Source organism: Bos mutus, chromosome 12 (genome assembly GCF_027580195.1).
Source record: "Bos mutus isolate GX-2022 chromosome 12, NWIPB_WYAK_1.1, whole genome shotgun sequence".
Lineage (NCBI taxonomy): Eukaryota > Metazoa > Chordata > Mammalia > Artiodactyla > Bovidae > Bos > Bos mutus.
Window position 1 is genome coordinate 47,464,846 of NC_091628.1, and position 23,701 is coordinate 47,488,546.

At 39.3% G+C, this 23,701-nt stretch overlaps 1 protein-coding gene across 2 annotated transcripts in view; it reads left to right on the forward strand.

Annotated features, from left to right (window-relative positions):
- PIBF1 (progesterone immunomodulatory binding factor 1) overlaps positions 1–23,701 on the forward strand; it is a 230,298-nt gene that overhangs the window by 12,798 nt on the left and 193,799 nt on the right. For both annotated transcript variants that reach the window (XM_005894381.3, XM_070380581.1), the window contains exons 3-5: positions 1,789–1,889; positions 7,124–7,322; positions 12,973–13,092. In XM_005894381.3, the coding sequence (XP_005894443.3) occupies positions 1,789–1,889; positions 7,124–7,322; positions 12,973–13,092 (420 nt within the window). The remainder of the gene's footprint in view (positions 1–1,788; positions 1,890–7,123; positions 7,323–12,972; positions 13,093–23,701) is intronic.

Genomic DNA, 23,701 nt, shown 5'->3' on the forward strand with positions numbered 1-23,701 from the left:
CATACGAACCTGAGAAGCTTAAGAGGGTCCTGTGAGTTAAGGAAGAAGACCAAGAGGAGTATCACATAAGGTGAAAGAGGATGGAGTGGTCAACTCTGCCAAATTATGCTATCATGTAAGATAAATATGTAGAAATAACCATTGGACTGGGCATTATTGATAGGATTCATAACCTGAACAAATATTGTTATTGGAATACTACTACTACTAAGTCGCTAAAGCGACTAAAGTCATGTCTGACTCTGTGCGACCCAATGGACGGCAGCCCACCAGGCTCCCCCATCCCTGGGATTCTCCAGGCAAGAACACTGGAGTGGGTTGCCATTTCCTTCTCCACTGCATGAAAGTGAAAAGTGAAAGTGAAGTCACTCAGTAAGTGTCCACCTCTTCGTTACCCCATGGACTGCAGCCTACCAGGCTCCTCCGTCCATGGGATACTCCAGGCAAGAGTACTTGAGTGGGGTGCCATTTAGTGTGGGACAAAAACCATATGAAAGTTTTATTAGGGATTGACTTATGTTAATCTGCATATTTTAAAGATGAACAAGAATTGCTTGGGTTGAAAGGGAGAGAGTAAAGAATTTTTAAAATGGACTAAGAGTCATCTCAGATGTATCGAGACATAAGAGAGAGCATAACATATTTGAGGAATGGTAAGCATTTATTTTGGCTAGAATAGAATTTTCTTTTAAGCTAATGACAACAGGCATGGTTGGCAAAGGCCAGATCAAGAAGGAGTGTAGAGGGACTTCCCTAGTGGTACAGTGGATAAGAGTCCACCTGCCAATGAAGGAGATATGGGTTCGGTCCCTGATCCAGGATTCCACATACCATGGAGCAAGTAAGCCCCAAGAGTCAGCACTACTGAGCCCAACTACTGAAGACCTTAATGCCCTAGAGCCTGTGCTCCACAACAAGAGCAGCCACCACAGCCAGAAGCCCATACCCCACCACGAAGATTAGGCCCTGCTGTCCACAACTAGAGACAGCCCACAGGCAGCAACGACCACCCAGCACAGCCAGAATTAAATAAATAATAAATAACTTTAAAAAGAAAAAAAGAGTAGTGTAGAATGCCATGAACTTTGGGATTTATTCTGAAGACAGTGAGGATCCTCTGAAGGATTTAACACTGGGGAAATAACATTTTTGATAGCATTTTTAAAAGATAAGGTAAAGGAAGATAGTTTTGAAGATTCACAAAACTGAAGGCAGGGAAAGAGTAGGAAAGCATTGTCATAATCTAGGTAAGATATGACAGGGATCTAACTGAAGACTTGTGAGTGGATGTTAAAGAGGATGGTGTAGTTGTGATACCTTTTTATGGAATAAACTCAACAATAAAAAAAACAGTGATTTCTGATCAGAATAAGCAATGGGAGAGATGTATCAAATGTGACTGAGATTTTTTTGCTTTGGAGACCAAGGAGATGTAAAGAATATAAGATTAGGTGAGGTGGGTGACTAGGTTCATTTTGGACATTTGTAGCATCACCCATGTGGTAGTCAATTGAAGACATGTAGCAGTCAGATATGGGGATCTACAATATATGCAGAGTCTGGCCAGGAAAAAATTACCTGGGCAAGGCACCAGCATATAAACCCCAGTTGTCAAAGAGTTTTTCAGTGAGATTAGATTAAGGGAAAAATAATCCCAATGACAGCCTGGTGAAAAACGATTCATGAGGCTTCAGAGTCAAAGCATAGTTTAACAACCATTTGTATGAACAAACAGAAGGTTTGATTAAATTTGCAAATTGACCTTGTCATTTACCCTTTTCTCTTAAGATTGAAGAATTGGAGGAGAAACTTAATGATGCACTTCACCAGAAGCAGCTACTAGCCCTGAGATTAGACAACCAATTGACTTTCCAACAAAAGGATGCCAGGTAAAAGTTTTAAAAAGCAACAATACCTATTTAGCAGTTAAAAATAATGTCATTACCTATTCATGCATGTGATTATAAGCTAAAATAGAGAAATCTTAAAGACAGTAATCATTTTTACATCCAGACTAGGAAAAAACTACTTGATATAATACACAAAAATACAGAAAGCCAAAACTTGATATTCATTGAATAAATATTGCAGATATAAGTGACCCATACATGGTCACTTTATGGTCCATGAAAATGGAAGCACTCTAAACTTATCACCACTTCACTTTCTGTCTTTCTCTCAGCTGTTTGTAAGACCTCCTCAGATAACCCTTTTGCCTTTTTGCATTTCCTCTTCTTAGGGATGGTCACGATCACTGCCTCCTGTACAATGTCACAAACCTCTGTCCATAGTTCTTCAGGAACTCTGTCTATCAGATCTATTCCTTTGAATCTATTTGTCACTTCTACTGTATAATCATAAGGGATTTGATTTAGATCATACCTGAATGGTCTAGTGGTTTTCCCCACTTTCTTCAATTTCAGTCTGAATTTGGCAATAAGGAGTTCATGATCTGAGCCACAGTCAGCTCCTGGTCTTGTTTTTGCTGACTGTATAGAGCTTCTCCATCTTTGGCTGCAAAGAATATAATCAGTCTGATTTTGGTGTTGACCATCTGGTGATGTCCATGTGTAGAGTCTTCTCTTGTGTTGTTGGAAGAGGGTGTTTGCTATGACCAGTGCATTCTCTTGGCAAAACTCTGTTAGCCTTTGCCCTGCTTCATTTTGTACTCCAAGGCCAAACTTGCCTGTTAACTCCAGGTATCTCTTGACTTCCTACTTTTGCATTCCAGTCCCCTATAATGAAAAGGACATCTTTTTTGGGTGTTAGTTCTAGAAAGTCTTGTAGGTGTTCAAAGAACCATTCAGCTTCTTTGGCATTACTGGTTGGAGCATAGACTTGGATTACTGTGATATTGAATGGTTTGCCTTGAAAACAAACGAGATCATTCTGTCATTTTTGAGATTGTACTCAAGTACTACATTTTGGACTCTAGAAGGGAAATTGAAGGCAGAGGGGAAAAGGAAAGATATACATACCCATTTGAATGGAGAGTTCCAAAGAACAGCAAGGAGAGAGAAAAAAGTGTTCCTCAGTGATCGATGTAAAGAAATAGAGGAAAACAACAGAATAGGAAAGACTAGAGGTCTCTTCAAGAAAATTAGAGATACCAAGGGAACACTTCATGCAAAGATGAGCTCAATAAAGGACAGAAATGTTATGGACCTAACAGAAGCAGATGATATTAAGAAGAGGTGTCAAGAATAAATAGAACTATACAAAAATATCTTCATGACACAGATAACCACGATGGTGTAATCACTCACCTAGAGCCAGACATCCTGGAATACAAAGTCAAATGGGCCTTAGGAAGTATCACTACAAACAAAGCTAGTGGAGGTGATGGAATTCCAAGTGAACTATTTCAAATCCTAAAAGATGATGCTATTGAAATGCTACACTAAATATGCCAGCAAATTTAGGAAACACAGCAGTGGCCACAAGACTGGAAAAGGTCAGTTTTCATTCCAGTCACAAAGAGGGGCAATGCCAAAGAATGTTCAAACTACCACACAATTGCACTCATCTCACATGCTAGCAAAGTAATGCTCAAAATTCTCCAAGCCAGGCTTCAGCAGTATGTGAACCGTGAACTTCCAGATGTTCAAGCTGGTTTTAGAAAAGGCAGAGGAACCAGAGATCAAATTGCCAACATCCACTGGATCATTGAAAAAGCAAGAGAGTTCCAGAAAAAACATCTACTTCTGCTTTTTTGACTATGCCAAAGCCTTTGACTGTGTGGATCACAACAAACTGGAAGATTCTGAAAGAGATGGGAATACCAGACCACCTGACCTGCCTCTTGAGAAATCTGTAAGCAGGTCAGGAAGCAACAGTTAGAACTGGACATGAAACAACGGACTGTTTCCAAATAGGGAAAGGAGTACGTCAAGGCTGTATATTGTCACCCTGCTTATTTAACTTATATGCAGAATACGTCATGAAAAATGCTGGGCTGGGTGAAGCACGAGCAGGAATCAAGATTGCTGGGAGATATGTTAATAACCTCAAATACACAGATGACATTACCCTTCGGCAGAAAGAGGAACTGAAGATCCTCTTGAAGAAACTGAAAGAAGAAAGTGAAAAAGCTGGCTTAATACTCAAGATTCAGAACAGTAAGATCATGGCATCTGGTCCCATCATTTCATTGGCAGATGGGGAAACAATGGAAACAGTGAGAGACTCTATTTTCTTGGGCTCCAAAATCACTGTGGACAGTGACTGCAACCATGAAATTAAAAGATGCTTGCTCCTTGGAAGAAAAACTGTGACCTCCCTAGACAGCATATTAAAAAGCAGAGACATTACTTTGCTGACAAAGGTCCTTCTAGCCAAAGCTATGGTTTTACCACTAGTCATGTATGGATGTGAGAGTTGGACTATAAAGAAAGCTGAGTGCCAAAGAATTGATGCTTTTGAACTGTGATGTTGGAGAAGACTCTTGAGAGTCCCTTGGACCGTAAGGAGATTCAACCAGTCCATCCTAAAGGAAATCAGTCCTGAATATTCAGTAGAAGGACTAATGCTGAAACTGAAACTGCAATACTTTGGCCACCTGATGCAGAGAAGTGACTCATTGGAAAGGACCAGTTGAAGGCAGGAGAAGAGGATGACAGGATGAGATGGTTGGATGGCATTACCGACTTGATGGACAATAGTTTGAGCAAGTTCCGGGAGTTGGTGATGGATAGGGAAGCCTGGCATGCTGCAGTCCATGGGATCACAAAGAGTTGGACACCACTGAGTGACTGAACTGTACTGAACCAGCTGTCTTAACCTTTCTTCATTTGCTTTGTAGAAAGTATTGATATATTCTGTGGCCCTTTGGATTCTTTTGGGCTGAAGTACCTTCTGTTTGCCTGCCTACTTTCTCCAGCTCAGTTGTGCGCTTATCCAAAGTTACTTGTATTTTTCTGAAAAATACATACCTATGCCAATTGTGCTTAGTATACTTCTATAACTTAATTAAAATTATATTTTAAAATGAATACAAAGGCATACACATTTCTTTGCAAATTATAATGAATTCTTTGGAACGATTCAATAAAAGTGAGCGACTAAAAGATCGTCAAATAAGTGTAAGCAAGAGATGTTTAGAGATTGGGGCAGAAATCAAATCTATAAAAAATATGCTCAGATTTCTTCTCAGGTGTCTTTTTAAAAGGTCTCCTGCCATTGTAAAGAAATTGAACTTGGAAATCATGAGAAATGATTTACAGAAAAACAAGGCACATCTCCACATGATAAAAAACTTAGATCCTGGGGGAAAAATGTTTCAGATGAATGTTTATTTCTGTATTTTAATTAGAGGTAAATGTAAAAGGAGGCATCTTTTCTGTGTATGAGATTTTACTATTTAACTGATATACTAAAAAATTATCTGACCAGTTATCAGCCACTATCACATTAGATGAGTGTGGTTCTCAAACTTGACCATGCATCAGAGCCACCTGGAGAGCTTGCGGAAGAAGACTGCTGGGCACACTCAGGGATTCTGGCTTGGGGTGGGCCCTGAGAATTTGCATTTCTTCCAGCTTCCCAGATGATGTGAACGCTGCTGCTGGCTTGTGGGTAATACTTTGAAAACCACTGCATTGGGTAATAGGGCTTCTATTCTAGTTCTTTAGACATTGATCAAATTAAATGAAGTTGGGAGACTAAATGTAGGAGACTATTGTTGTAATCCTCTTGATAGTGGTAAAAAGAGGTTGGATTCTGAATATACTTTAAAGGTAAAGCCGGTAGGATGTCCTGATAGATTTAGTGTGGGGTTTAGGAGAGAAAGAGGAATCAAGGATTGTACCAATCCTTGGCCTGAATAAATCAAAGGATGGAGTTGCTGTCAGTTAAGATCATGAAACCATAATGGAATACGTTTGTGAGTGAAGAGCAGGAGTTTAATTTGGAACATGTTGCTATTGCTAAGTTACTTAGTTGTGTCTAACTCTGTACAACCCAATAGATGGCAGCCCACCAGGCTCCCCCATCCCTGGGATTCTCCAGGCAAGAACACTGGAATGGGTTGCCATTTCTTTCTCCAGTGCATAAAAGTGAAAAGTGAAAGTGAAGTCGCTGAGTCGTGTCCGACTCCTAGTGACCCCATGGACTGCAGCGGATATATATGAGAAGTCTGATCTAAAGAGATAAATCTGGGAGCCATTAGGATACAAACAGTATTTAATTCACGAGACTGGATGAATTCCCCAAGGGAGTGAACATAGACAAGAGGAGAGCACCAAGTAATCCCTACATTAAGATAAACAAGACAAAAAGAGTGGGAAAGTGTCGCCAATAAAACAGGAGAAAAATGAAGAGGAAAATAATATAGTATCTGGGAAAGCAGATGAAGGAAGGAGAGGGCAGATATCTCAAGTGCTATTGACAGAGATAAAAAGAAATGAGAATTGGTTATCAACAATCTGGATTTTTCAGTTACCTGGAGATTTTGGTGGAAGCGTGAAAACCTGATTAGCCTTTGTTTAAGAGGAAAGGCGATGGAGAGAGTGCATATAGAAAACTTTTGAGAACAAAATGGGCAGTGAAATGGGGTCAAAAATTGTGGGGGCTTTTTTGTTCATTTGTTTTAAGATAGGACAAATAACAGTGTGTTTGTGTGTTGATGGGATACAGTCGTGGGGGGAGGGGGGATTCATATGGTCCCTTACAGCTCAAAATTTTCCAGTAGGCAACTAACCTTGTCTACTACATATACTCCTTGAGAAAGGTGCCGATTACTGTTTTCATTACCTCATTGTCTGTACTGACATTATGGTGTTTCAGTGTTACCATCTTAAATTACCTGAATAAAGACAATGAAAATTACTTCAGTGAGTAGAGTCCAAAGCAGATATATCAGATTTACACCTTAAGCAGAGGAAATGTATAATTTTATAATTTGAATTTTAAAAGTTATTAACATTTTCTATTTAATAATTTTTTTGGCTGCACACTTGGTATAACTTTGTCATTTCGTGTTTAACTGGCTAAGTAAGCATTTAGCTGGAACCAAAAATATTGTTAAGTTGCTCATTTAATTTGATGTTATTGTAAAATAGGAACTTTGAGAAATTATGTCTCCATGATTTTTTTTAACCTTACCATACATTCTCTGGTATTGTAGAAAATATCAAGAACTAATGAAACAAGAAATGGAAACTATTTTACTGAGACAGAAACAACTAGAAGAGACAAATCTTCAACTAAGAGAGAAAGCTGGAGATATTCGTCGAAACCTGCGTGACTTTGAGTTGACAGAAGAGCAATATATGAAGCTAAAAAGTTTTCCTGAAGATCAGCTTTCTATTCCTGAATATGTATCTGTAAGTGTCTTGTATCATTAAAAACAAAAAAACTGTGTGTTTTCAGACTAAAATTTGCCATTTCCGTAGTAGCCGTAACTTTTGAAGTACCCAAGTGATACATTAATTTATGGCTCAGATCTGAAGGTAGTGAAATGGTGTTCAGATGACCAAATTTTAAAGTGTATTGACCATTGAGCTCTGAAGTCAAGCAAATAAATAGGGTTAATGACTGGAAGATCCATAGAAATGAATTGTTTTATCATGAACTCTGGCAGTTTGTAATGTTTATAGAGATAACAGTGGTTGCCAGGGGTTAGGGACAGCAGAGGAGAGGGGAGCGGTGTAATTATGAAGGAATAGCTTGAGGGAGATGATTATGGATCTGTGTAGGTCCAGTTCTAAACTGTGGTGTTGGTTACACGGCTGTGTACATAGGATTGATCTATGGCAGTGGTCTCAAATATTTTTAGTATCAGTATCATTTACACTCTAAAAATTATTGAGGACCTCAAATAGCTTTTGTTTATGTGAACTGTATCTGTTAATATTTATCATTATTGAAATTAAAACTTAGACATTTTTAAAACATAAGAGTACATAAGCACAAACTTCATTTGTCTTAAGAGTGATGTTATCATCACACATCGTATAGCCACTGGCAGATGCCACTTAACTTAAGCATAACAGTAAAACAGGCAAAACTAAACAAAAAAAAATACAGCAGGCAAAATATATTAGTCTTACTAAGATGGACTGAAATGGGTGAATTTAACTCTGATGACCATTATATCTACTACTATGGGCAGGAATCCCTTACAAGAAATGGAGTAGCCATCATAGTCAATGAAAGAGTCTGAAATGCAGTACTTGGATGCAGTCTCAAAAATGACAGAATGATCTCAGTTCATTTCCAAGGCAAACCATTCAATATCACAGTAATCCAAGTCTATGCCCTGACCAGTAACGCAGAAGAAGCTGAAGTTGAACAGTTCTATGAACACCTACAAGACTTTCTAGAACTAACACCCAAAAAAGATGTCCTTTTCATTATAGAGGACTGGAATGCAAAAGTAGGAAGTCAAGAAACACCTGGAATAACAGGCAAATTTGGCCTTGGAGTACAGAATGAAGCAGGGCAAAGGCTAATAGAATTCTGCCAAGAGAACACACTGGTCATAGCAAACACCTTCTTCCAACAACACAAGAAAAGACTCTGCACGTGGACATTACCAGATGGTCGATACCAAAATCAGATTGATTATATTCTTTGCAGCCAAAGATGGAAAAGCTCTGTACAGGCAACAAAAACAAGACCAGGAGCTGACTGTGGCTCAGATCATGAACTCCTTATTGCCAAATTCAGACTGAAATTGAAGAAAGTAGACAAAACCACTAGACCATTCAGGTATGACCTAAATCAAATCCCTATGACTATACAGTGGAAGTGAGAAATAGATTTAAGGGACTAGATTTGATAGAAAGAGTACTTGATGAACTGTAGATGTAGTTTTGTGACATTATACAGGAGAAGGAGACAGGGATCAAGACCATCCCCAAGAAAAAGAAATGTGAAAAAGCAATTTGGCTGTCTGAGGAGGCTTTACAAATAGCTGTGAAAAGAAGGGAAGCGAAAAGCAAAGGGAGAAAAGGAAAGATATACCCATTTGAATGCAGAGTTCCAGAGAATAGCAAGGAGAGATAAGAAAGCCTTCCTCAGCGATCAATGCAAAGAAAGAGAGGAAAACAATAGAATGGGAAAGACTAGAGATCTTTTCAAGAAATTTACAGATACCAAGGGAACATTTCATGCAAAGATGGGCTCAAAAAAGGACAAAAATGGTACGGACCTAACAGAAACAGAAGATATTAAGAAGAGGTGGCAAGAATATACAGAAGAACTGTACAAAAAAGATCTTCACGACCCAGATAATCATGATGGTATGATCACTCACCTAGAGCCAGACATCCTGGAATGTGAAGTCAAGTGGGCCTTAGAAAGCATCACTGCAAACACAGCTAGTGGAGGTGATGGAATTCCGGTTGAGCTATTTCAGATCCTGAAAGATGATGCTCTGAAAGTGCTGCACTCAATATGCCAGCAAATTTGTAAAACTCAGCAGTGGCCACAGGACTGGAAAATGTCAGTTTTCATTCCAATCCCAAAGAAAGGCAATGCCAAAGAATGCTCAAACTACCACACAATTGCAGTCATCTCACGCACTAGTAAAGTGATGCCTAAAATTCTCCAAGCCAGGCTTTAGCAATATGTGAACTGTGAACTTCCTGATGTTCAAGCTGGTTTTAGAAAAGTCAGAGGAACCAGAGATCAAATTGCCAACATCCGCTGGATCATCGAAAAAGCAAGAGAGTTCCAGAAAAAACATCTATTTCTGCTTTCTTGACTATTCCAAAGCCTTTGACTGTGTGGATCACAATAAACTGTGGAAAATTCTGAAAGAGATGGGAATACCAGACCACCTGATCTGCCTCTTGAGAAATTTGTATGCAGGTCAGGAAGCAACAGTTAGAACTGGACATGGAACAACAGACTGGTTCCAAATAGGAAAAGGAGTCTGTCAAGGCTGTATATTGTCACCCTGATTATTTAACTTATATGCAAAGTACGTCATGAGAAATGCTGGGCTGGAAGAAACACAAGCTGGAATCAAGATTGCTGGGAGAAAAATCAATAACCTCAGATATGCAGATGACACCCACCCTTATGGCAGAAAGTGAAGAAGAACTAAAGATCTTCTTGATGAAAACGAAAGAGGAGAGTGAAAAAGTTGGCTTAAAGCTCAACATTCGGAAAACTAAGATCATGGCATCTGGTCCCATCACTTCATGGCAAATAGATGGGGAAACAGTGTCAGACTTTATCTTTCTGGGCTCCAAAATCACTGCAGATGGTGATTGCAGCCATGAAATTAAAAAGACGCTTACTCCTTGGAAGGAAAGTTATGACCAACCTAGACAGCATATTAAAAAGCAGAGACATTACTTTGTCAACACGGGTCCGTCTAGTCAAGGCTATGGTTTTTCCAGTGGTGGTCATGTATGGATGTGAGAGTTGGACTATAAATATGAAAGCTGAACACCAAAGAATTGATGCTTTTGAACTTTGGTTTTGGAGAAGACTGTTGAGAGTGCCTTGTACTGCAAGGAGATCCAACCAGTACATCCTAAATGAGATCAGTCCTGAGTGTTCATTGGAAGGATTGATGTTGAAGCTGAAACTCCAATACTTTGGCCACCTGATACGAAGAGCTGACTCATTTGAAAAGACCCTGATGCTGGGAAAGATTTAGGGCAGGAGGAGAAGTGGATAACAGAGGATAAGACGGTTGGATGGCATCACTGACTCAATGGACAAGGGTCTGGGTGGACTCCGGGAATTGGTGATGGACAGGGAGGCCTGGCGTGCTTCGATTCATGGGGTCGCAAAGAGTCGGACATGACTGAATGACTGAACTGAACTAGGCAAATAGTTTTGATCCCGTGGCTTTACTGAAAGTGTCTCAGAGTGGCAGCAGTGGCGTGCGGGTCCCAAGAGCACACATCCCACCACACTGCAAGTTTGTGATACACAGAAGTCATTTCACCCTAAGAGGCTTGAAAGTTTTCATCTGTAAAAGGCTAAATAATAATAACAGTATCTTTATTCAATATCTTATAATAATATAAAATGAAAAAGAATCAGAAAGAGTATATATATATATGTATTTATGTGTAACTGAATCATCTTGCTGTACACCTGAAACTAACAGAACATTGTAAATCAACTACTTCACGTAAAAAAAATAATAAATTAACAACACTTTTCTGTTGAGGTAATTGTGAAGATTAAGTGTGAATATGTACGTAGAAAGCTTAATAGTGCTTAGAACTTAGTAAACACATAGTAAATACTATCTATTATTTTTGCTGGAGTGGTGATTGCCTCTCTTGATTCTCATTTGGATTAGGTTTCCAGATTAATAATTTCCTATAAAATGGAGTACTGTTTTGTTTGTCTAGCTTTTTATTTAACTAGGCAATGGCAACCCACTCCAGTACTCTTGCCTGGAAAATCCCAGGGACGGCAGAGCCTGGTGGGCTGCTGTCTGTGGGGTCGCACAGAGTCGGACACGACTGAAGTGACTTAGCAGCAGCAGCTCAAGCATAAATTTTTCTGCCTCCAGTACTGTCCAAAACCAGTGAGAATCTCAAGTGCTGTCATTGAGGCTCTTGACTCATCCTAGCTGGAAAGTATTCCATTAGTGGCAGTCATATATGTTTTTGTTCTCTGGTTTGTTCTTTGTCTTATCTTTTGTTTTCAGACAGTATTGTCCTAATTAGTTAATTATACACAGATTCTTTGTGTTAAGTACTAGCTTTAGTACTGGCCTCTTACCAAATGTGGTACTCCTCCAATACAGCAATACATTAAGGAGTTTCAGATTGTATGACTGTACAATAATTAGTCCTTACTTGCCCTCTCCTAATTTACAGATAGCTTAGTTTTGTAGAAACTTGTCAGATGGAACACTTTACTAAGTTAGGGCAGCCAAATTCCCCTGAGAGAATTGAGAGTGGAAAGAGAAATCTGAACTGAATGGGAATAGTGACATGAAGGATACCTCCTGATTATTTATCCCTTTCATGGCATTGGTAGTAAGTAGAGCTTCACCCAGAGCCTAAGAAGGTGCTAGTGGTTTAGTTGCTAAGTCATTTCTGACTCTGCGACCCCGTGGACTATAGCCCACAGGGCTCCTCTCTCCATGGGGTTCTCCAGGCAAGAATACCAGAGTGGGTTGCCATTTCCTTCTCCAAGGCTTTGCATATACATATATTTAGGCACTGGGGACAGAGCAGTGCACAGACCAGACAAATATTCCTGTCCTCCCAGAGATCGCATTCCTGTGGAGCAACACACACAGCAAACTAAACCAAGTAGCATGTTTGTCATAAATGGTATGGAGAAAAGAGCAGAGTGAAAAGTAGGAACTGCTGTCACTGAAGGTACTGTATTAAATCAGGTTAGGCGAGGGAATTCCCTGCAGTCTAGTGTTAGGACTCCATGCTCTCACTGCCACAGGCCTGGGTTCAATCCGTGATTGAAGAACTAAAATCCCTCAAGCAGTGTAGCCTGGCCAAAAAATATATATATATCAGGGGAGTCAGGGAAGGTTTTACTGATAAGGTCATATCTGATCAGAGACCTGAAGGGAGTGAAAGCATGAGCCATACATTTGCATGTGGGGAAGAGCTTGCTTTCCTATCAGAGGAAATAGCAAGAGCAAAACTTTTGAACACTTGATATGTTCAGGAAATAAGCTGATAGTGTAGAATGAGCTGTAGTAGGAGGTGAGAAGTAAGGAGGAAGTGGAGTATTGATAGAAGAGAGGAAAGAGAGACTGTGTCAGGGCCGGGGACTTATAGATAATCTGGGCCTTGAAGGGACTAAATTGAACTCAAAGTATTATAGTCAGGGTCAATTAAAGACCATCTTGTTTTAGTTTGAACAAAAAATTTAATGTATAGGCATATAATCTGAAACCCCTTAACACTTTCCTTTATTACCTTAATACTTTTATTTATACTACTGATAATTGAGAGTGCTATTAATTAGCAAATTTTAATTGTAATTTGCATTGCATGACTGCTTATTGATTTTTTTTTTTTTAAGATTCGGTTCTATGAACTAGTGAATCCATTGAGAAAGGAAATCTCTGAACTACAAGTGAAAAAGAATGACCTGGCAGAAGAATTAAGTGCAAACAAAGGTCAACTGAAACAACTGACTGAGGTTTGTCTAATTTTGATCCCTGGTGGTAAGAGACTCCAAGGAGCGCTTAAGATTTGTGATAAGGAGTATAAAAGTCAGGGATAGAAAAATGGGACTTGAGCATGCTGACTGCTATGATTCTTCGTAAGTAGTGGGAAGGAGATGAGACTGCAATAGCCATCTTAAAGATTGATAGGGTACCTCCATGATACTGACCTGTAATCCTCAGCTGAGTGTTTTGTTCTTGTAATTCATTTCATTCTCAGTTCTTCATTACAGATCCACCCTGTGGGTGATATGAAAGGGAGCCTGGTCCATTTATTAGTCATTTAGTCTCTTCATCAAATACAGTTACTTCCCTTAATACCTGTTCAGAGCACGTGCTCTGATACTAGCATCCATCCCTGTGAGGCCCGGTGCCATGCCATGTGGTGCCATGACAGCGGTGAAGACAAGTGTCTGCCCTTCCAGAGTTCAAATTCTAGTAAGGCGGAGTTACACCTTAGATGAGATCTTGACACTCATTTTTTGTGTGACCTTGAGCAAGTTGTTCAGTGTTTCCTGCTCTGTCAAATGGAGAAGATAATCTTATTTTTCTGTTCATTTCATTGAAGTGCCCACACTTCTGTTTCAAAGTAAAAATGTGATTTTTAGTAAAGTTGCATATAAATAGCTATTTTGTGTTCTACTTCAAGGGCAACTTTTACCAAAGGTCTACTTTCCAGAAATAAATTATTGTAATTTAATTTATATTTTGATGCTCTGATTTGCAGCACTATTAGTGCTGGATGGAATCTACTTCTGTTGTTGGTATAGAGCCACTATTGCAGGCAAATGAAGGCTCAGCTTCCCTCTTCTGGTAGGAGCACTGAAGTCATCAGGAGCCATGCCAGAGGGCCTACACGGGTCCACTGTGGTTGTTTTTTTCTGCTGTTAACCTGCCACATTGTTGTGCACATCTACAGAGATAGCTCTTAATTTTAAAAAATTTGCATCCAGAGTCACAATAATAAAGGACAAAGTTCGAAGGCCTCCGTTTGTCTTCTAACTAATTTTGCAGCCTTGGGCAAGTCATCTACTTTCTGTTGTGTCTGTTAAATGGCCAGGGTCGTGGTGGCGGTGGCACAGGGTTTGTCAGAGACAAGGCAGATGAGTTTTCAGACTTGGTTCTGCCGTACCTCATGGCACCTCAGCATCCATCAAGGACTTCTTGTATTTTAGAGGGAGTCTGGAAGAGCTTTCTATCCTCGTTTCTATCAAACCACCTCTTTTTAAAATCACTTTTGACATTTGGGGATTCTGCAAGTGATTTCTCCTTAACAAAGGATTCTTTGACCCCCTCCCCCCACAAAAAGTCTTGAATCTCTAAAATTGTCATATTTTTTCTGTGTGGTAAAGCAAGTCTCTCTACTCTCAAGGGTCAGTAATGGCAGTATATCCCAGATTTTAGTTTGTTTCAACCTTACTCACACCTTTAGTGTTTTATTCACATGAAAGCATAGATAATTAACACTGGTTTCATTCATAGGGTCCCTGAGTGTTTTTAGTGCACTGCTGCTGCTGCTGCTGCTAAGTTGCTTCAGTCGTGTCCGACTCTGAGCGACCCCATAGACGGCAGCCCACCAGGCTCCTCCATCCCTGGGATTCTCCAGGCATAATTCTTAAACACAGAAGCAGTTTTATTTTTGAACATGTTTGGCTTCTCCAGAAAAAACAAAACCAACAGGATATATAAATATTTATGGATAGAGATATATTTTAAGAAATTTACTCACATAGTTGTAGCAAACTATGTGCAAGCTTACGTGTATGTATGCTAAATCGCTTCAGTCGTGTCTGACTCTTTGCACCCCTATGGACTGCAGCCCACCAGGCTCCTCTGTCCATGGGATTCTCCAGGCAAGGATACTGGAGTTGGTTGCCACACCTCCTCCAGGGGATCTTCTAGACCCTGGGATTGAACCTACGTCTTTTACATCTCCTGCATTGGCAGGTGGGTTCTTTACCACTAGCGCCACCTACCTGGGAAGCCCCTGTAGAGGCTTGGCGAGTCCAAAATCTTAACAGCCTAAGCTGGCAGCCTGGAAATTCAAGAGAAGGTTGCAGTTTGAGTCCAAAGACTATCTGCTGACAAAATTCCTTCTTATTCAGTCTCAGTTTTACTAAGGCCTTAACTGATTGGATGAGGCCCATATGGGAGGTAAACTGCCGTTCTCAAAGTCTACTGGTTTAAATGTTAATCTCAGCTTAAAAAATGCCTTCACAGAAACATCTAGTATAACGTTTGACAAAGTATTTAGGTACCATGGTCTAACCAAATTGACATAAAAAATTAACCGTCACAGAACTTTTCTATCTACAAGTTTGCTTCTTAAAGTTTTACCACCTTTCAGCTAAAAATATAATCCTATGTCTTAAAACTCTTCCTGAATTTCATACTATAAAGGGAAAATTGAATCACATTCAGGAAAAAACTGTTAAATAATGCCTTATATCTATAATAAAAGATCCTAGAAACTCAGAGAATATGGTTTAAACATAATAGAATTACTTTTGTATTGAAACCACACTTAAAGTTAGATTTTCTGCTCTGTCAAGGGCCTAGTACAGATCAACTTACCCAACACAAAGAAAACATAGAGTGAATACTTTTATTTTGTTTATATTTTTTATTTTTACTTTTTGGCTATGCCATGTGGGATCTTAGTGGGATTTTGTTTCCTGACCAAGAATCGAACCTGTGCCCCCTGCAGTGGAAGTGCAGAGCCTTAACCAGTGGACCACCGAGGAATATTGATGGTCCTGAATATTTTTAGACTGAATATTTTTAAATGAAAAGTCAAACCAGCAAGGTCCTTCTTTTTTATAAGGGTATGTGAATCAGTGTTAACATTTAATGTTAAAAGAAATTTTTTTGGCACTATTTTGTGGAGGTTTATTTTTTGAGGTGGTTTGTTAAATTATTTACTGCTTTGATATTTGGGGAATTCAGAGATACTAGTTTAAGTTTCATCTCTGCAGTTTGATGATGGTGTGATGATCTTGGTTAAAGAACTTAGTCTTCTCTACCCCTTCAGTTCCCATGATAAAAATACGGATGAGAATATGTAACACCTCCCTCACTTACATGGTCATTATTATGAGAATAAAATTCAGTCAATAAATATTCACTGTACACCTGTTACGTGCCAAGCATTGTTATAGGTATGTGGGGTACCTCAGTGAATAAAACAAAGATCTCTGGCTTTGTGAAAATTATATTTTAAAAGGAGTGCAGGGAAACAAACAGTAAACATTATATTAGAAAGGAAGCACAAAGTAAACTATCAAATTTACAGACAGCAAAGTTTTTCAGGGGTAAAATACTGTTACCAGTAAGGCAAATTGGAGGACCATCTCAGAAGATAAGTAAATATTATAACCTATAATAATAGGTGTTTTCTTTTATACATCTCATAGCTTATGATCCCAAAATTAGCACATTCAAAAATAATTAGCAGCCCTGCTGCTGCTGCTGCTGCTGCTGCTGCTGCTGCGTCACTTCAGTCGTGTCCGACTGTGCGACCCCATAGATGGCAGCCCACCAGGCTCCCCCGTCCCTGGGATTCTCCAGGCAAGAGTACTGGAGTGGATTGCCATTGCCTTCTCCAAGCAGCCCTAGAGAGTGTAATTTTTTCTGTTTTATTATGAAAGTTTTCAAGCTATAGATAACTAGAAAAAATTTTACAGGGAACACCTAATTTCTGCCTGATAATTTATACTTACCTTAATCTGTCCATCCACCAGTAATATTTATTTTATGAGAAATTGCCAGATTTTTTTTTTTATGTATCAATAGTTCCTTTATATTGTTGGGGAATATTTAATTGTATGGATGTATTCATTCTTCCTTGATGGGTATTTGAGTTATTTCCACTTTGAACACATTATAAGTGAAGCTGCTCCAGACTTTTGAACATTGGCTTTGTATGGACATACGTTTTTGTTTTTTCTTAGGTAAAATTTAAGAGTGATATTTTTTACTTCTAGATTTCTATGTGTTGTTTATTATTGTTTTTATTGCTCTGGTATTTGTTTTTTCATTATGAGCATATTTTCCTTTATACCACTGAGAATAGTTAAAACCTCTACTTGAAAATCTTTCTCTGCCAATTCCAAAATCTGGGTCACCTCAGAGTTGGTTTTTGTTGATTGTCTTTTCTTTTAAGAATGGGTCACGTTTTCCTGTTTCTTCAAAGGTCAAGTAACTTTTTAAATTGTTTATTTAAATCATAGAGTAAATGTAGATCTTAACAGTACAACTGCTATGTTGGATAGACTGCATTTTGACAGTTACTGATGTTTTTGTTGTAGCAGAAATTTAACTAATTTATACTCAAGCTGTATACTCTGTCTCTTGGGCAGCATGTGAAATTTCAGTTGAGTTTTTTTTTTTTTTTTGGCCTAAGTAGGACTGCTTGGGTCTGTCCTACCTGTATGTTGTTCAGAGGTCAGCCAGATATTTGGCAGAGGCTTCCCTGGTGGCTCAGAGGTTAAAGCGTCTGCCTGGAATGCAGGAGACCTGGGTTCAATCCCTGGATTGGGAAGATTCCCTGGAGAAGGAAATGGCAACCCACTCCAGTAGTCTTGCCTGGAGAATCCCATGGAGGGAGGAGCCTGGTAGGCTGCAGTCCATGGGGTCATAAAGAGTTGGACACGACTGAGCAACTTCACGACACGACATGATAATCCACAGAATGGAGTTCCCCTTCTCTGTCTCTAGAATTCCCTCCTCACTTTAGAGCATCTGAGTTACCCATACTCTGTTTTCTGGTTCTTCAAGCTAGAAAGATGAAGGATTTTCTCTTACACATTTGTCATCTTACTTGGCACGTGGTAGCTCTGCCTTCCAGCTAAAAGGCTTTTTTTTTTAAAGGAGACACCAGGAAATTCACCCAGTGCTGTTCCATTCTTCCTCTGGTAGATTATATCCCTCCAGAATCTGCCTGATTTGGGTCACTTTCTTATGCATTCAGGTGGTTGTTGTATATTTTGTCAGAATTTGAGATTGTATTGCTAGTAGGGTTGGTCAGATGGAACTTACAGATTCATCACCAGAAATTGAACCACCTTACAATTTTGTCTGAAACACAAGTGAAGAAAAAGAAAATACATTCTGTGCATGTGAAATATTTGGCTTTGAAACCCGCTGTTTTCTCTAAAAAGAACCTTGGCTTTGTTAGTCTTTCTTTCAACATTTTTAACTTTGTACTGACAGGGGTGATGACTCATGAGGCATTATTTGTTGTTGTCCTGTTGCTAAGTAGTGTCCAGCTCTTTGTGACCCCATGGACTGCAGCACATCAGGCTTCCCTGTCCTTTACTGTCTCCCGGAGTTTGCTCACATTCACGTCCATTGAGTCTGTGATGCTGTCTAACCATCTTATCATCTGCCGCCCTGTTCTCCTCTTGCAGTCTTTCCCAGCATCAGGTCTTTTCCAGTGAGACAGTTCTTTGCATCAGGTGGTCGAAGTACTAGAGCTTCAGCTTCAGTATCAGTCCTTCCAATGAATATTCAGGGTTGATCTCCTTTAGGATTGACTAGTTTGATTTCCTTGCAGTCCAAAGGACTCTCAAGTACCACAATTCGAAAGCATCAATTCTTCAGCACTTAGCCTTCTTAATGGTCCAACTTTCACATCTGTACATGACTACTGGAAAAACCATAGCTTTGACTATACAGACTTTTCTTGACAAAGTGATCTTTGCTTTTTAATATGCTATCTAGGTTTCTCATAGGCATTATTAGGGGAAATATTAAAAGTAAAATAAAATGCATCACTAGACCTTGAACAAAATGTACAGTTTTGGACATTGTGACTTTGGTTGTTTGCACATCTTATTTATTAATAATTGTTGAATTCCTTATATAGCTATAAAGTTCAGAGTTTAGAAACTAAAATCTGGTATTTGGGCAACCGAGTTGACTATCTGAGGACATACACAGATTAAGATGGGTCAAATGAACCCCAAAGCTGGGGAAAATGTAACTGAAGTTCATAGAAATCACAAAATCATGAAATCACATAAGGTGAGGATTGACTTGCAAGAGGAGAAACTCAGGACAAATACACGAGGGTGGTATTATTTCATAGAACAGTTCAGTTCAGTCACTCTGTCATGTCCGACTCTTTGTGACCCCATGGACTGCAGCCTGCCAGGCTCCCTGTCCATCACCAACTCCCAGAGCTTACTCAAGCTCATGTCCATTGAGTTGGTGATGCCATCCAACCATCTCATCTTCTGTTGTTCTTTTCTCTTCCTGCCTTCAGTCTTTCCCAGCATCAGGGTCTTTTCAAATGAGTCAGTTCTTCACATCAGGTGGCCAAAGTGTTGGAGTTTCAGTTTCAGCATCAGTCTTTCCTGTGAATATTCAGGACTGATCTCCTCTAAGATTCACTGGTTGGATCTTCTTGCAGTCCAAGGGACTCTCAAGAGGCTTCTTCAACACTGCAGTTCAAAAGCATCAGTTCTTCGGCACTCAGCTTTCTATAAAGAAACTCTCACATCCATACATGACTGCTGGAAAAACCCACAGATAAGAGATAAAAAACTGATTTAGAAATGTAGTAGAATGTGACTTTTTGACCTTTAAAAAATAGAACATAAAACAAGTAGTAAATTAATAGAAACTTAAAAGAGGAAGCAACAGTTGACAAACATAAATGCCTCAAAAATGACAGGATCATGACAGTCCCATGGATACTAAGAGAAACTAAGATATTTGTTAGTTATGTCTCTGAGTTTTGTAACTGGGAGTTAGGGAAACAAACTTTCCACTCTACTAAGACTGTGGGATTAAGTTTGTCTTTTCCAAAATGATCTTAATTTTCTTTACCACATGGTGGCAGCATATATCCATTGATTTCTGTAATCAGTTTTTGGCTACTCAGAAAATACTGTCATTGCCAAAGCTTTACTGTGTTACCTTATTTTCCTTTATATTTCTTATTTCGTATCTGTTTCCTTAAACCAATCAAATACTATGTCTTCCTAATAAAATTCAGTTGGTCTATAACTGGGAGGTAGAATTTTAAGAAGCAAACTTTTCTGGCATAATATGCCAGATCAAAGATGTCTCAGTTATTAACCCTGATATCATAGTTATACCTAACAGATACATTCAGAGATGTTAAAGCCCCACAAGTACACAGTTAGTTATGCTTTTATTCATATATTCTGCTACCTCATGGCAGATAATGAGGTGAAAAACTAATTTAGAAACGTAATAGAAGGTGATTTTTTGACCTTTAAAAAAGAAGTCACCAATTTTAGTAGATTTCTTGAATTTTCTTTCATTAATTTTTTCTACATCTTTAGTTATTTGGAAATAATATCTATTGTAGATACTAACACTGGAAAATAAGGCTCATGTTTTACTTCAAGTTTAGAGTCTTTAAGTGTCAGTAACATAGTCTAATTATAGCATATTTTGAGCTGTTACGTATGTGAACTTGCGTATAGTACTTAGTGTTTTCATAAGTGCTGTACTTTTATTTTCTATTTATGAAATCTCTTTGTAACAGGTCAGAATTCTGGTCCAGTGCATGTAGTTAAGCTATTTGCAGCTGTTATGCTATTGTAGAGTTATTTTCAGCATGCTTCTTTCATTTCAAAAGAAATAAGTGCTAATACCAATAAGGCATTAATGAGTCTGCGTGCAGTGACATGAAGTTTCAGGTTGTTGTTTAGTCCCAAACTTATGTCTGAATCTAGCTATCCCATGGACCATAGCCTTCCAGGCTCCTCTGTCCATGGGATTTCCCAGGCAAGAATCCTGGAGTGGGTTGCCATTTCCTTCTCCAGGGGATCTTCCCAGACCAGGGATTCGAACCCACATCTCCTGCATTGGCAGCCAGATTCTTTACCACTGAACCACCAGGGAAGCCCAAAGTTCCAAAGGGAAATGATGAAATATTTTTCTCTTATGAGAGCTTTGGTAACTAGGAAACCAAAGTGTTTTGTTCAAAGAACTTCCTTGTTTCGGAAACATAGTTACATTTGTTGAGAAAACTTCTGCAAGATTACCTTGAGGCTCATCTTAAGTATTTATACCTGAATAATCCTGTCTTTATTTGAATGAAAATGAAGTATTTCATTAATGATACATACTTGTGATTCAGGTTTTTTTTCATTTCAGGGATTAATTTAACTGTTTGTTTTCTGAAGTTTCTTTTTTATCCTGCCCAAAAGTGAATTTAAAATTCCCTTGTTAGATACATGCTATGATGATACTCATCAGTTATAGTTATTTTAGAGTATCTGACAAATTCATTCAGTTCAGTTTAGTCGCTCAATCGTGTCCGACTCTTTGCGACCCCATGAGTTGCAGCACGCCAGGCCTCCCTGTCCATCACCAACTCCCGGAGTTCACTCAGACTCACGTCCATCGAGTCAGTGATACCATCCAGCCATCTCATCCTCTGTTGTCCCCTTCTCCTCCTGCCCCCAATCCCTCCCAGCATCAGAGTCTTTCCCAATGAGTCAACTCTTCGCATGCGGTGGCCAAAGTACTGGAGTTTCAGCTTTAGCATCATTCCTTCCAAAGAACACCCAGGACTGATCTCCTTTAGGGTGGACTGGTTGGATCTCCTTGCAGTCCAAGGGACTCTCAAGAGTCTTCTCCAACATCACAGTTCAAAAGCATCAATTCTTCGGTGCTCAGCTTTCTTCACATTCCAACTCTCACATCCATATATGACTACTGGAAAAACCATAGCCTTGACTAGATGAACCTTTGTTGGCAAAGTAATGTTTCTGCTTTTTAATAGACTGTCTAGATTGGTCATAACTTTCCTTCCAAGGAGTAAGCATCTTTTAATTTCATGGCTGCAGTCACCATCTGCAGTGATTTTGGAGCCCCCAAAATAAAGTCAGCCACTGTTTCCACTGTTTAACTGTGTAGATCATAACAAATTGTGGAAAATTCTTAAAGAGATGGGAATACCAAACCACCTTAACTATCTTCTAAGAAACCTGTATGTAGGTCAAGAAGCAGCAGTTAGAACAGAATATGGAAAAATGGACTGGTTCAAAATTGGGAAAGGAGCACGATAAGCCTGACTGTTGTCATTCTGCTTGTTTAACTTATGTACAGGATATGTCATGAGAAATGCCAGGCTGGATGACTCACTAACTGGAATCAAGATTGCTGGGAGAAATAGCAACAACTTCAAATATGCAGATAATACCACTTAATGGAAGAAAGTAAAGAGAACCTAAACAGCCTCTTGATGAGGGTTGAAAGAGGAGAGTGAAAAAGCTGGCTTAAAACTCAGCATTTAAAAAACTAAGATCATGGCATCCAGTCCCCTCATTTCATGGCAAATAGAAGGGAAAAAAAATGGAAGCAGTGACAGATTTTATTTTCTTGGGCTCCAAAATCACTGTGGACAGTGACTGCAGCCATGAAATTAAAAGATGCTTGCTCCTTGGAAGGAAAGCTACAGCAAACCTAGACAAGATATTAAAGAGCAGAGACATCTGTTTGCCGACAGAGGTCTGTGTAGTCAAAGCTATAGTTTTTCCAGTAGTCATGTATGGATATGAGATCTGGACCATAAAGAAGGTTAGCACCAAAGAATTGATGCTTTTGAACTGTGGTGTTGGAGAAGACTCTTGAGAGTCCCTTGGACTGCAAGCAGATCAAACCAGTCAATCCTGAAGGAAATCAGCCCTGAATATTCATTGGAAGGACTAATGTTGATGCTAAAGATCCAATACTTTGGCTATAGACTTCTACGTATCAGAGGATGAGATGGTTGGGTGGCATCATTGACTCAGTGGACATGAGTTTGAGCAAGTCCTGTGGGATAGTGAAGGACAGGAAAGCCTGGCGTACTGCAATTCATGGGATTGCAAAGAGTCAGACAGACTTAGAGACTAAACAACAACAATAATCAAGAAACATAAAGAAAAGGGTTTTAGAAAAACAAGGAGAAATTAATAAAAGTATAGTAATGATAGGAAAGTTTATAATATTCTTCCTTCTGAATTGAATATATCTTATAGACATAAAAATGAGTCAGGGCTAGAAGAAATGAGGCAATCAATAATTTTGATTTAGTTGTTATAATAGAGTTTAAAATTCCTTGGCCAAGGGATAATTTTTTTTTTAATGTCAATAAAGGGAATTCCCTGGCTGTCCAGTGCTTAGGGTTTAATTCCTCCTAGTACTTTGCCAACAAAGGTTTGTCTAGTCAAGGCTATGGTTTTTCCTGTGGTCATGTATGGATGTGAGAGTTGGGTTGTGAAGAAAGCTGAGCGCCGAAGAATTGATGCTTTTGAACTGTGGTGTTGGAGAAGACTCTTGAGAGTCCCTTGGACTGCAAGGAGATCCAACCAGGCCATTCTGAAGGAGATCAGCCCTGGGATTTCTTTGGAAGGAATGATGCTAAAGCTGAAACTTTGGCCACCTTTGGCCAGTACTTTGGCCACCTCATGCGAAGAGTTGACTCATTAGGAAAGACTCTGATGCTGGGAGGGATTGGGGGCAGGAGGAGAAGGGGACAACAGAGGATGAGATGGCTGAATGGCATCGCTGACTCGATGGACGTGAGTCTGAGTGAACTCCGGGAGTTGGTGATGAACA